The sequence below is a fragment of the Micropterus salmoides genome, unplaced genomic scaffold (genome assembly GCF_014851395.1).
Source record: "Micropterus salmoides isolate LMB-PRFRI ecotype aquatic unplaced genomic scaffold, ASM1485139v1 Ms_hic_scaffold_10, whole genome shotgun sequence".
Taxonomy (NCBI): Eukaryota; Metazoa; Chordata; class Actinopteri; order Centrarchiformes; family Centrarchidae; genus Micropterus; species Micropterus salmoides.
Window position 1 is genome coordinate 6,516,293 of NW_024040041.1, and position 15,015 is coordinate 6,531,307.

At 40.2% G+C, this 15,015-nt stretch overlaps 2 protein-coding genes across 4 annotated transcripts in view; both read left to right on the top strand.

The window, feature by feature from the left end:
• The window catches only part of LOC119882542 (serine/threonine-protein kinase BRSK2-like), a 28,432-nt gene extending 17,916 nt beyond the window's left edge, over nt 1-10,516 (top strand). For both annotated transcript variants that reach the window (XM_038692600.1, XM_038692608.1), the window contains exons 16-20: nt 1,050-1,173; nt 1,312-1,413; nt 1,846-1,954; nt 4,610-4,699; nt 4,802-10,516. In XM_038692600.1, coding sequence (XP_038548528.1) covers nt 1,050-1,173; nt 1,312-1,413; nt 1,846-1,954; nt 4,610-4,699; nt 4,802-5,031 — 655 coding nt within the window. In that variant the 3' untranslated portion in view covers nt 5,032-10,516. The remainder of the gene's footprint in view (nt 1-1,049; nt 1,174-1,311; nt 1,414-1,845; nt 1,955-4,609; nt 4,700-4,801) is intronic.
• A 1,654-nt stretch (nt 10,517-12,170) lies between these two features.
• The window catches only part of cpt1a2b (carnitine palmitoyltransferase 1A2b), a 54,169-nt gene continuing 51,324 nt past the window's right edge, over nt 12,171-15,015 (top strand). For both annotated transcript variants that reach the window (XR_005440520.1, XM_038692621.1), the window contains exon 1: nt 12,171-12,327. The gene's annotated coding sequence lies outside the window, so the exon portion shown is untranslated. The remainder of the gene's footprint in view (nt 12,328-15,015) is intronic.

The following is a 15,015-nucleotide window of genomic DNA, read 5'->3' on the forward strand; positions in this document are numbered from 1 at the left end:
TGTTTGCTAGCATTGTTTGCTGGCATATCTTGTGTCTGCAGCACCCAAGTGCAAAAATCAGTCACTGCAAATTTAAAGACTGAATATGAAACAAATGATTTGCTTACAATATAGTTTTGCAGACAGCGCCATTTATTTTTTTCTACTAAACATTAATGGAGAATTGGTCATTCATGTCAGAAAAATCTGCATGTTATCAGCTGTTGCATTCATGCTTCATGATCACTGGCTCTCACACCAGCTGACTAGTACCATCCAATAGTATCAGGGCCACCCATAAGGGGGAAAAAGGGGAAAGCATTCTGGGGCCCAGCTGCTTGGAGGGCCCATGCAGTCCAGCACTAATGATGTTCATTCTAAATATAGGCAAAGATAACCAAATTTAATTTTGAACCAAAAAACTCATCATTACTTAAAAATATTTTTTGCTTTAGTAAAATATGGCCTGTTTCACAATGAAAACCACCCCTACTGAACATGGTATGAGTAATGTTTGTTGTACGCGACATCAAAACATCAACAGTGCACCGCATGCAGCAAGCCATGTATGTGTTTATGTAGGAGACAGAGAGAGACAACAGCATGTGTTGACATGAGTAAAGCAGATTTGCAGAGGGCCTATTTACTGGACCTTTTCAGGGGCCCAGACATTTCTGTGGGCAGGCTTGAATAGTATCCATGTCAGTATACTGTGTGGAGATTTTTAACCTGACTCTTTCACCATGAATATTCTGTTATGCTGATTGCTGCAGTTCCCTCCACCAGCTCAACCTCCAGGAATGATTTAGTGAAGATCTAATGTTCATGTATGTGTGTGTTAACATTAGTTCTCCCTGTGCAGCAGAATTTAATTGTGTAACCAAATTGTTATAAATAGTAAATTCCTTGACGTCAGTGGCTCTGAATGAACACTATGTCAGTCATTATAGGCCAGTTAAAAATAATACAACCTGAATTCATTTTGTGTACTGGTTGATTTGGATTCATAATGTGTGAAATGTGTGAAACAGGACTAATCTGTCCTAAATCAATTCCTCCCTTATTTGCAGACTGGCTAAGAGGTCCTGGTTCGGTAACTTCATCAGCCTGGATAAAGAGGAGCAGATCTTTATTTTGATTCAAGACAAGCCGCTTAGCTCTATCAAGGCCGACATCGTCCATGCCTTTCTCTCTGTGAGTACAATCGAGCTTAGATAAGCCTCAACAATTTCCAGTTACGATTACTATGTAATACCATTTGTGGCATTAAAGGCACACATTTAAGATTTGATCTTTCTCACTGAGCGTCCCCCGTTTCTTTTGCCTCACCAGATCCCATCCCTGAGCCACAGTGTGGTGTCTCAGAACAGTTTCCGGGCAGAGTACAAGTCCTCCGGCGGCCCCTCTGTCTTCCAGAAGCCTGTCAAGTTCCAGGTATTATTACATTTTTTTCCTCTTCAGCCCTGTGAGACCCAAAACTCCATCTTTACACACGCATGTTGGCTGGCCCTGCAAGTTTCAAACCCACACAGGCATTCATATCTAATTCTAACATCTCAGTGCTCCGCATGAAGAGTTTGTGTGTTTCAATGTGAGCATCATAAACATTCAGATTCAGACAATTACATGGGTTAACAACTGGCAGCTGTTCATTTAACTATCACTCTGTGTAGAATTTGAACATTGCTAACTTTGGAGCCCCACAATGGTAGTATCAAAAAACCCAACAAAGGAACACAGAGATAAATGAACTGTGAAAGAAACATGGAGACTGGAGAGGGCATGTAACTAACAATCTTTGATCTTTGTGTCTGAGCAAACCTTATTAATTCAACAATCCCGGTCATGAACCCCATTCTCCTGTAGGTGGACATTGCTTTCTCTGAGGGAGAGAGGGAGCGAGAGAGGGAACGAGCAGAGAGAGAGGGAAGAAGAGAGATGGGCATCTACAGCGTCACCTTCACTCTAATAACAGGTAGAAGGATGTGTTTATTGGCCGTCGTACATGTTAGGTACCAGCTGGTGGGGCACATTACACAAAGTAAAATAATTTGATAAAATCCAAAAAGTCCTTTCTGTCCAACATAAGGGATGTTTAAACTGCACGATTATGTTGAACGACTGATGATCAGTTACCTCATAGAATGTGCAAAATAACACTAAAGTTCTTAGTAGAGTAGGGGAGAGCGGGGTAAGTTGTCACACATGAGTCACACTGTTCATAACTCCAAAACTAGAGGGTGTATCTCAAAAATCAAAGTCCACTTTGTGTGACTTCTTGTTCTCTGGTCAACTTCCTGTTTACATCTGTCACTTTATCACAAAGTCACTCTAATCTGAGGAGAGCACAAACTTCTTTCATTTTTTTGCTTTGAAAGTAAATAATATGCCACTTTCATGTTATGCAGTACAACTTTGTTATGCATGAATGTTCAAAATTATAATTAAATAAGTAGAGGAGACAAGAACACGTCTTTTGATGCTTTAGTTGAAGTGCTATGTTGAGCTAACATTGAGATTTAGCCAACATTTGCACCCATGTCAGTTTAGACAAAGTCGTCTCTTCCAAACAATCACTTAGAACATGTTGAAAAAACATTGTGATATTATGTAAATAGCTCTGACAATAAGATAAAATTATTCTGCAAAAAAATTATTATGCTGTTTACAGTAGCAGGCATATTCCTGGACTACACAAGACTGAATTCATGAAACTGTATGAAGTACACACACACACACACACACGCGCGTACGCACACAGGCACTACTTCATACAGTCATCAGTTTAGTGTGGTGTTTGTACTGTTCCCTAGTGATGATTTTTCCACCTGATTTGGAGAAGCAGCTCGCCAAGTGTGGTCAGAAAATTTTCCTACCAGTTTGCTGTTGCACACGCCCTGAAGTTCGCACCTCTGTGGGCAGAAAACAAAAAGGCTTGCAAGTAGCTTCAACAGAGAAAATGTAAATGCTTTCTTCGATGAAGTGCACAGAAATATGAGTTTGAGTTTGCACTTTGTTGACTTCCTGAAACATTTCAATGAACTTACAAAGTGCGCAAAGGAGAAGCCCCGTTTACTCCCTTTGGACAACCACAAGTCTCATGTGTGTGAAGAGGAATATATTTTCAGTGGTGTGTTTGTTTGCATAAATAACATGTTTCACAGGACATGACCAGGAAATGCATATTCTCACGTCATTCCCACCCCACTGCTCACACTGGCTCCAACCATTAGACAGTAGTAGTAATTGTGTTCTTATTTTTTGACAGTCCAGTGTAACAACTTACCCAATGCAGTGTGACAACTTTTAGTGCATACTCTATACAACAGTCTACAACTCCACAATGTAATGTAAAATGTTCAGGGTCGGGGCTACGCCTTACCCATTAAATATTTTTTTGGTGAAGCAAAGATGTGTTGTCCCTAAAGCTAATTTGCTGTAGAATTAGTAGTTATCCCCACATTATATACTTCATATTGGCTTCAAAGTAATCTATATATTACTAAAAAGATCCCGGAATATGGACACATTTCAGCTTTAGTCTATTGTGATGGCAATTCGAGTTTATAAATAAACTGCTTAGGCAAACACTTGTCTTTCTGTGTACTTTATTCAAGTCTTCTGCAGAAGGACTCACAGCAACAACCATACACTGTATATATGTATGTTCGAAGGAGTGAAAAAAGTGGGGTAGGTCATGTCAGCCCAAAGAGACACGTTGACCCTGAAGTCAGGATGAACAAACAAGAGTCCAGGGTTACTTGCTAAAATGTTTGGTGTTTTTATGGAATTCCCATTACACTATATTTTAATTTATATAGATGTGATTAAAAAAACCCATTTCTCTTTTGGGATTTAAACTTGGAGTTTGCATTTTCACAATTTTAAAGGTGCCAATTATCGATATTTGTATAATAAAAAAGTATGAAACACTGTGAAAACAACGTGACAAATAAAAGATGCCGCTCATAGTGATGAACCTACAGACAGTTATAGCCTGAATCTGCAGCTCTCCACTCTGAGTTACACAGCTCATTGTTTAGCTGTCAGGCCCACAACTTTACTGTTTTGGTTCACTCTCACTGCTCTCGTAGTGTCGTTTTCGGCTTCAGCGGGCAGCTGTTTCCAGTGAGAAAGCCATGAAAACCCACAGCTGCTCAGCACCAAATACCAGCCAGACCCAGTTAGCCGCTAGCTAACCTGAAACTTGACACTTGTGACGCATTTAGCATCTAAAAAGCCCTCAGGAGACAAAAAACAGAGTTAAAAGAGAATGAGTATTTGAATTGAATGCTAACGTCACTCCATGTAGGCAACTTGCTAACGAGTTCGCCGTAGCAACTTAAAAGGTGACAATATGTCAGTGTTGAGTTCACAGCTAGTTTTTGCTGCCCTCAAGTGGCCAAAAACATCAATTATTGGAGGTCTGAAAAGATCCGGAAATATATGGAATATGTGGACCCTGTTTTACACTTCATGCCCATTTCAGTTTAAATGTATCTTTATATCCTTGGGGCTAAATTTATGTTTCAATATTTAAAATTGGAGTTTCAATTTTCTCACTTGTATACTTTGACAACTTTAAAAGAATGCTCTCTCAGTCAGGGGAACCGATTCTCTCTCCCCTCAGGTCCCAGCCGCAGGTTCAAGAGAGTGGTGGAAACCATTCAGGCTCAGCTCCTGAGTAGTCATGATCAGCCTTCTGTGCAGGCACTGGCTGGTAAGTAATACATACACACACACACACTTACATGCTATATGTACAATGTGTTAAATTGCTTGTTCACTTCTTCTGTCCCTGATTTTACCTCTTGCCCCTCAGATGAGAAGAATGGTCAGCTTTCACGCCAGCCCAGCACTCCTTCGCGTCAGAACTCCCGCCGTTCTGAAAGCGGATCCGAGCGGGAACGGGAGCGGGGAGAGAAGGAGCAAGTGGCAGACGGGGGGAGCGGAAGTGGGAGCAGCACCGGGGCCGTCTTACAAAGGCGAGGGTCGGGTAAGGACAAGACCAGACTCCTCTCATCGTCCAACGGGACGCAATCTCATCCCTGAAAAGAATGTTGTGGAAGAGGGGCGAGGGTCATCTGCCTAGCCTTTTTCTCTTCCTTCCCTCAGTCCTTTCCTCCACTATTTCCTTCCTTCCTGCCTTGCTTCATACCATTATTCCAAAGCAATGGGATAGAGGACAGGAATGTTTTTCCTTGAAGCTGATCTAGGGATATTGCGGAGAATTCCCCATAAATGGCTGATTTTAGCAGAAATGTATGTTTGTGGGGATGACAGAGGCAGGTTGAACTGATCTCTGGTCAGCCTTCAAGGGCCGCTTCACCCTGGAAGTGATAAGTCCAAAGACTGGACGTCCAAAAAGTCCCACCTTACCAGAGAAACACAGGAAAAGCTCAAAGCCAGGGAAACACATAGTTCGCCCACTTCGACGAATCAAGAAAGCACATGACATTCCCACTGACCAATCACATGCAACACGTAGTTCATATCCAACAGGAAACCTCCCATCAGTCCGTCAAAATGGCGCAGGAAGATACTGGCCAATAACAGAGACCCTTAAGTCATTCTCTCTTATCATTTTCTGACCAGCCAACTGTCACCTGGATCGTCAAGCCTCCTCAAGACCACCTGACCAAACATGATGAGTCACATGACTGGAAGCCCGTTCTCCTCTCTTCTTCTCACTTTCTAATTGAAGGGGAAATTGTGTATTCTCAAGCATAGCAACAAAATGAGGATGTCATTTGAGAAAGCAACAAAATAACAAGAAGAGTCTTGATTTAGACTTGATTGTTAGGGTGTAGATAGTAGGCAATATTCATGCTACCCGTTAACAATCAAGTAGTCTGAGAGCAGAGGAAAACATGCAAAGAAATGGCGGGGAATGGATCTGATGTGGTCTACGTAATATAGCCCTACAGTTAGCGAATATCAAAATAGGACAGACAACACGCAACTTTTCCTTGAGCGTACGAGAAGCATAAAGTCCCACAATTATTTCTGAATTACACTGATAAAGCTATGATACCATATTGCCTTTAACGGAGGAGAAAAAAAGTGGATAGTTAGTTAGATTTAAACCCATTTTGAGGACACTAGTCACACCACAGGTAGAATGTCTCAGAAGTGAAAACGCCCACTGGAAGAGAGTGAGATGAATAGATAGAGATAAAACAGAGGATAGCCAGTAACGGGTGTCCATTTTGGTAGCAAAGGAAGAACAAAAAAAAAAAATAGTAGTCCAAAACCTAAGAAAACTCAGAGACGACAATGAAAGTCAGATCTGTTAAACTGTTTCTAGTCTATCTCAATACAACATTCATGTGCTATATGTAGGCCACATTGAAATAGACATTTTTTGCTTTAGGTTTTTTCTCCTGTAAACACTGGCTGTGAAACAATCCCTTCCAAGTGCAACCCTACTATGAATGATAAAAGAACAAAATTCACAGTCCTTGCGTTTTAATGTTTAGCCTAAGCTAATATGAAGCTTCAGCAGCCTCCATTAGCCTCACTAACATTTGCTAAACTCCTCTCCCGAATAGCAGGCCTCCCATCATAGTTTAACAGCAATAACTAGGCATGGCCGATCTGTCAAGTGTTGTGCATAGGGCTGTAGCAGAAGGGATACTCTGCTTATTTTATATAGTAGTAGCACAATACCATCTATATAAGCAAGGGTATATTACAAAGTTTTCTACTACAGGCAAACAAACAAAATGTCAGCCAAGGTTTGTCATAAGTCATAAACATCTCTATCAGTTTTACCCATATGACATGAATGAGCAGAAAGATGCACCACTCAACCAATGGCATGATGGGAAAAATTAGGGAAAATCATCCTGCATTTGGTTATTTCCAGATGTTTACCAGCCCTGCTAGCCTTGTAGTGACATCATATAAATAGACTAATTTTGTTCCTTTTGCGGTGTTACATATTTGGAGCGGCTTGTTAACAAGTGAAACAAGACAAAAACAAAACGCTGCTCTTAAATGAGCTGAATCTACGGTATTAGCAGTAGTGTTCATGTTTTTGCCAGCAGTCTGCTGACATTTCTGTAGTTCTAGCTAGTAAGTTTTAGCAAGTGGGAGATGACACTACTGGTAAATTCCTGATACCGCCAACTCTGAATCACAGTTAGACGTTTTTCCGACAGCTGTTTTTTCTGCCTGTAATTACGGTTTGAAACTAAATCCACATATTAACTTCAGCTGAACTTTTTTTCACTGTGGTTTTGTCTCCTATATCTTATAATGGAGTCACTTTAAGAAGGGATGACTCCACAGCCAGTATGGAGAGGAGGAATAATTACAGTGTCCGACATCTCTAATATTAGTGTAGACATGTGAATATTGTATGAAAGGCTTGAAACAAGTCCAAACCTATCCTTTAACTGAGAGGAGAATTATATTCCATGAAATTAGAGTAATAGAAGATAGATGATGATGGAAGTCTGGAATTTAAAAAAAAAGAGGCTGGTCAAACAGGACAACCAAGTGTTTGTAGTCCGACAATTAGGCAACCAAAACCCTTCTTATGTTCCTTTTTGTTTACCAAGAACGAATGCGGAACGATGCAGCGTGACCCTCCGTTCTGCCTCTCTGAAAGGAGAGTTGGAGGGAGGACAGAGAGAGAGAGGCATGTGAAGATGAACAGATAATGTACTAAAGCAAGCAAGCAAGAAAAAGGGACTCGGGTGTGTCTGTTGTTAGAAAAACTCTTTGCCCATACTGCCTGGAGGAGGTGGGGGATGGGGGGAGTGCCCACTTCATCAAGAATGAAACTTTGCTTATTTTAGTTTTTACTTTCCATACCTTCTTTTTTCTACTCTGCTCTGGGCTTTCTCTCTCTCTCTGTTTTTTTAAATGATGATGTGTTTGCCACCAGCAAAATAGAGGGCGGCACTAACCATGTGAATGTCAAAAGCTTTTTTGAAAAAACTGCAAGAGTGTAAACATATTTTTGTTTCATATATTTATTGAACATGTATTTATTTATCTATTTATTTATTTATTTATTTATTTATTTATTTATTTATTTATTTATCTATTTATCTATTTATCTATTTATCTATTTATTTACTTGTCATGTTTTTTTCCTGAATCGAAAAGCAGGAGATGGGTGAAGACAGGGAAATGTCACTTTAAAGATGTCTGACACTGCAGAGCAAACCAGCTTTCCTTGAGAAAACCTATAAAACAGCTCCTCTCCTTTTTCTTTAACATTCTGAAAATTGTTGCTGCAAAAGTACCTTTTAGCTTTTTTTTTTTTTCACTTTTCACTGTTTGCTACCCTTGGTGTTCACATTTTATGAAGATTCCACACACACAGTGAGAGATAAACTTAATGTGGACATTTATGTATTAGAACAAAAGCCTCTACCACCAGATATTTATCAGTGCTGAGTCGTTCACTTCTTCAGGCATTTGATCAGTTTGTTTTGTGTGTCCCTTCATTTGGGTGTTATTCAGGTAATTGGAACCTAAATCAGGATGCAAAGCTGCTCGAATGTTACAGAATTAGTTCAAAGACTTTTTAACCAGGCTAGTGACGTGGCAAATAGGTTTGTCGGTTGGTCCACCACTTTGCAGACTGAAATATCTCTGCTGGATTGCCATGAAATTTTACATCCGTGATCCCCAGAGAATAATTAGACATGGGTGGTCCTCTGACTTTTTTTATCTAGCGCCATCATCAGGTCAAAATTCAAATTTGTCCATTACATTGTTTTATGACCAAACACCTGATATTTCCACCTGCCTTGGCTGCACTTTGTGTTTAGAGCTAACTTGAAATTGTTAGCATGCTAACAAGTAAAACTAAGAAGGTGAACATGGCAAACATAAACAGCAGCATGTTATAATTGTCTTGGTGAGCATGCTTGCAATACTGAATTTAGTATTTAGCTCAAACTACCACTAGCCTTACAGAGCAGCTAGCTGTAGACTTTTAGTCTTGTTCAGAGTGCAAAATAATTCATGAATAGTGACTGCAAACACACATGAATTTCCTGGTCATGTCCGTAACTTGAGAAACATTTTTTCATGCAAACCAACACTCCACTGAAACCATATCTTATAGTCTCTTCACACACTCTGCACACTGACACAGCTGGACAACAATGGAAATAAACAACATTCATTTGCAGTTATTTTTTTTGTAGTGTTTGGAAAATTGTACTTAAACGTCCTAGAATATTTTAATCAAGGGATTAACATCCAAATGCAAACAGATTTTTTAATTATACATGCATCATTGCCATCGGTGAGGTTTTTGCATGGTGTCCTAATCATTTTGGTAAACTTTGAAAAACTATGTGACAGTTCTTTTTTTTTGCACTTTTAAGTGGCACAGCACCCTCAACGGACACAAACAAAGATTTTCAGCCTGCGCTGGTTTAACAGTGGATTTAAATGTGTTTTCTCCCTCTCATTTAATCACAGGATTTCTTTATCCATCCTGCAGCTCAAAGTGAGAAGAAAGTGAGGCACACATCTGAAAGGTCAAAGGTCAGGGAGGTTTAAAGTCACATATTCACATACACAAAAGAGAGCATTAAGTCATAGTCTTTTCTCCTTTTTTTTATTTTACACTCAAGGTCAGGGTCAAGTTCACCTTACATCCACTTTCAGAAAGAAAGGAGTTAGTTAAAGGATAGAAACGTGAAGAGGCAAAGGCAGAAAGAAAGGCTGGAACTTTGCTCTACTCTGAGCAAACTCTGCATCTAATCCATTCATAGTCACAATGGGACCCTCGGCACGTTTGCGGCTGAGAGACTCCCACCCTCGCAAAAATTCTCCTATTGAAAGAAATCTCACCCCTCCTTCCCTCAATCCTCCTTTAACCCCCCCTCTCCCCCCTCAACTTTACATTTTCTACTCCCCCCATCATTCCTCCTCTTTGTGTCTCTTGAATCCTGCTCCACACCCATCCTTGTCCCAGCTGCACATATCTCATCCCCTTATATAATCATTCCCTCCTCCCCTCCCTTTGTATACATTTTATACGCTGTATACTTCAACGCAGATACTGTATACATTTGTATACACTGCATTCCTGTCTCTGTCTCCATTGTATGCCATCCATATCTATGTAGCATTCACTATCTTTTATCGACACTGTAGTCACCGTACCAACTCTTCCTCTCATTATTATTGCTCATTCTTCTTCTGCAGTTAGAATTGTACGACTATAATCTCTTGTCTCCCACCCATGTTCACCTCCATCCCCAACCTGCCACACCCCACCCATGACCAACCCCCCAAATCTTGTGAACCTCCACTCCACACAGTAGAAAAAGTTTCACTCTGGAGGAATTCGTGACCTCAGAAAAACTCGAGAGAAAGGAGGAGGAGGTGTGGGGGGGAGGGTGGGTCGAGAAAACTGCTAACACAATTATTGATGATGATGGCGGCAACGACGAAGAGAAATGTCTGTAGTATAATTACAAAAAAGGAAAAGTGCACTATTATGACAATGATTATTATTGCCTGTGAAAAATACTGACCAATAAACAACAGTGGAAATACAGGTGTTTGTGTTCTATTTCATGGTACACTACAAAATGTTCAGTAATTACCCTTACTTTGAATTGTGGCAAAATCAGTACTATAATATGTCAGTGTCCTGGTTTATTTAAAGACTTCAAGAGCAAAGCCATGGCTACCCGTGAGGTCATGTCCTTGGTATATTTCTATAGAATTTGGGGTACTGGGAGATTATATTCTGCAGTAACACCTTAAGGGTGTGGCTCTGGCATTACTTAGACTCAATATCTAAGTACTTTTTTGGAAATATGCTGGGAAAAACACTGTCATATCTGTACAGTAAGCTTGAATCTACTGCTAGCAGTAAAGCTCGTAGCGAGCTATAGAGGGGCTGGTTGGTGGATATTTTTTATACAAACGAACAGAGCGAGGCTAGCCATTTGCCCATTTCCAGTCTTTGAGCTAAGCTAAGCGACCCGACTACTGGCAGAATTTACTGTACAGACATGAGAGTGGTATGTTATTATTTAACTCTCTGGAATAAAGCAAATCAAAGCATATGAAATGTCAAACTTCCTACATCCTAAATGTGCTAATGTTTTGACACAGTGGAGTAACAAACAGCAGTTAGATCATCATGTAGTGTGAGAAATTTTACAGAGTATATAATGTTAACAGTTAAATTAATAACTGAAGTACCAAAAATTTCAATCTGAACATTTTATAAACTTTTTGATGTCCAGTCAAAAACTCTTTAAGGAGTGTGTGGGTTGCAGTGGGGGAATTTGGACTCCTGATTGAACTCCGGAGGTCCATAACTCTAAAATCCTGGCCACGTTGAAAGCATTGTCTCCAAGATTTCCATTTATTTAAAACATGTGAAAACACTTTTGGAACATTAAAAGACGCAAAATTAAAATAAATTACAGGGTTTCCCTATTGGACCTCATGTAGGCCCTACCTGTTTTTAAATTACTATCCTCTATGTGGGCGTGTCTGTATACTGACGTCATTGTATCATCCAGCAGAGTGAAGTGGAAAACGAAGAGCTCTCACTCTTGTCCAGAGGTGTTTATTTGTAAAATTGAAGGTGTTAAAACAAAGCTCAAAGGAACAAACCGTATCTTACGATCGTAGACTGTATTAAAAAAAGGTTATGATCAGATAAATTGCAGTGGGCTACATATGCATTTACTTCACAGTTCAGTGAACTAGTTTCAGAATTTGTCCCATTATTTAAAACAAAATGACATCTGTAGAAAGAAAAAAAATATAGTTGGTCGTTATCATAATTATTATTAGTAGTAGGCCTAGTACTATTACTATAAGGCTATTTTTACTATTATTATTATTATTTATTTTTAATATACCATACTACAAAACAGTTAAACAGTCCAACTGTACAATTATTGGTAACTTAGTTAACCTACTGTATTTCTATATTATGTCATATAATTCATACTGTGCTACTGTTTGCTTCTGTTGTATTCTCTTACCTAATTTTTAAGGTAATCAAAACTGTAAGGAAATGATTAAGAAAAACATGAAATGTCAAAATACACTGGAGGGGGGCTTTAATTCAATCATATCTTGTTTTGTATTATGGACAACGGTCCATAGCCACGGACTTTTGGTCGAAGTTAACGCCTACATTTCCACAGCATATTTTCAGCTGCCTCCTCCTCTTCGCTCCTCTCGGCTCACACTATCTTTGTCCGCTATACTGGTAGTGGGTGACTTGTTGGGGAAGAGCTCGAGCTGTTGCAGACTTCACAGGAAGGGAAGGGAAGGGTTGCAAACGGACTTGCCCGGATCAGCGTTCACACCGAGAAAGCTCCGAGAAATCCACTTAAGGTAAACTTTGTCGCATTTAATCAAAAGTCTTCGAAATGCTGTCCGAGTTTTTCTCAATTTATATGTATTCCGGAGCTTTTGCTCTCGGTCTGCTTCATTACATGAGGGGGATGGTGCTGAGCATGAAAGGACCACTGTGTGATATAACACTAGGCTACAGTTCATATATGCAAATAAGTTACACTTTTCAAGGAGTTAGTATACACGTGCGTTGATTTTCTGGTTTGTATTTGTTTGTAGCGGTGGGTGTTTTTTGTCTGCCCATACAGGAACAGGATGGAGTAACTAACGTTAATGGTTTGGGCGCAGCCGAGTCCAAGCGGGTGTTTGAGAAATAGTTAACGTTACTTTGTGTGTTGTTAATAGCCTTCAGCTAAAGTTAAACAACCGAACCTTTTGGAATGACTACACACTGACACCTGACACCACCTTCTTAATGGAAAATCGTGCACGTCATCGACGGAGCACGAGTAAATATTATGTTGCGCATTTAACGGTAGAACCCAGCCTGGCCCTTCAAATAAAAATATTCCTTGAACTTGAAAGTGTATTTACCTCAAGAAGCAAGGCACATAAGCGAATTACGGCACTGCAAACGTAAATATATGGCGTTAGTCAGATATTTGAGAAAACTTTTGGTTTGTTAGAAACAATGTAAGGTTGTGCACGCGCTTTTCTTCCCGCCGCCCCCCTGTCTGAACGCGGTAACTTGCAGTTCCTCCCCGGCAGGTAAGACTTGTTCGGCAACATTGTTTAGACAATTTAGAAAAAAGTTGCTTCACCAACCTCTACTGCATACCTTGACATATGTTGTAGCAGAGATAAGACCCTCTTTGATATATGACGCCTGCATTTATCTTCAATTGGATGCTGTGTTTTCATTCTTATCGCTACTTTCAGTGTTTCCCCCTAGGATAGAGTAGCAGTGGAGGTGAAGCAAAAAAAAAAAAAAGTTTTGTGCGTATGTCTGAATATAAAACCCCAACACAACGTGTCTCAGCAGCATTGCTGTTGTGTCCATGAGCATGCGATGCACTTAGAATAGCTTAAAATGTTAGTGTTTTCCCAGTTTTATGTGAGCTTTAGATGAATGTTCTGTACTGGACAGAACTGTAGGCTACACCAGCTTAGTATCAGTTTGTGCCTGATGTTCTCAACATTGGACAAGTAGGTAGTAATAAAATACAGCTACCAGCAGGGACGTGCACAGGAATTTTGAAGGGCAGTTGCTCTGACCTGAAAAAAGGCACTAAACACAGTATCCAAAATGTATTAACAATATAAATGTCACCAAAATACATATGAGAAAAAGAGTTCCTTATATTATTGTTTATTGTTTTTTTAATCATTATTATTTTTTATTTTTTTTCCTTTTTTTTTTTATTTGAAAATAAATAATCTAGATTGAATTGACAGATGGGGAAAACTCGCTTCTAATAAAATATTAAATAAAAAAACGCTTAGATTTCGGAAAAAAATACAATCCTTTTTTAACCTTTTGGCTTCCCGTACATTCAGTTGCGCTTCTAGCTCGTATTCACTTCTGTTGGTACGTATCACGTAACTGGGCAAAACTACGCATGATTTGTTGTAGTATGATTGCATAAAGGAAGGAAACAGGAATTCCGGTAGGGAACAGAATCGACTGACGTGCAGGCAGCGCTGCAGCAGTGCAGCCACTTAAACAGAGTTTGCCCTTCCCCTACTGACTTTCACTTTCGGTGCCCGAATGGAAGTGAATGAGGCTTTGCGATCGCGATTATTTTTTTTTTTTTTTTTTTTTCTCGGAAGGGCGAGTCGGAAGGGCAACTTGAGTCAGGAAAGGCAAACGGGCAGTTGCCCGGGCAACCAGAGCAACCCCCCTGTGCACGTCCCTGGCTACCAGTTACTTTCTATAAATTGAGCTAATGCCAAGTTACATAGCAGCTAAAGACGCAGCCTGCTGTATAAGCTTTCTTGATCAGCTGCGCGGTCTGTAGTGTTGTGTCGTTCAAAGAACGTTTTGTTCATTTGACCTAATCTTGTATGTGACTCAGGAGGAACTAGTTGTCTGAGGGAGTAGTAATTTGGTAATTTTCACACGTGTGAATAGTCTTGCACTCTTACGTTCACTCGTTACACAGCAGCTGCAAGGTCTCAGTCAGCACAGGAAACAGAATTGATTAGTTCACGACTCTCAACTGTGGGTCTCTGGGTTTGAATCGTTCATTTGTCACGTGACATCTCGGCTACTGTGGAGCAGAAATGAACTAATCGTTCAGCGCTCACATGGGTCCTCGTGGGAGTCTGTCTTCACTCAGCAGACTGACTTACTGCCAGCACCGGGGAATGAGAGGCAAGTGTGTTGTCAGGTAACAGTCACTGGACTGACATCTAATATCTATTTTGATAATTTTGTGACATTTAATAAAGCATACCGTTATTACAGCGCAGTGATGTTGTGCTAAGTTATAGTTTTAACACAGCCGCACCGTAACATTAGTCCAGCTAGTGTTTGCAGTTAACAGCTGATGAGTTGTTCTGGGTTCACTTCAGAGCCCTGACAGGGTTCTACCGGGAGCTGAATTACCACAGAGGTCGTCTCCTCTCCAAAACAAACGGACCCGGACATTAAACCATTAAAACACAGCCACATAGCAGCGTTAGCCCTGTGGTTTGTTTACAGCTAACAGCTGATCCGGTCCGCCA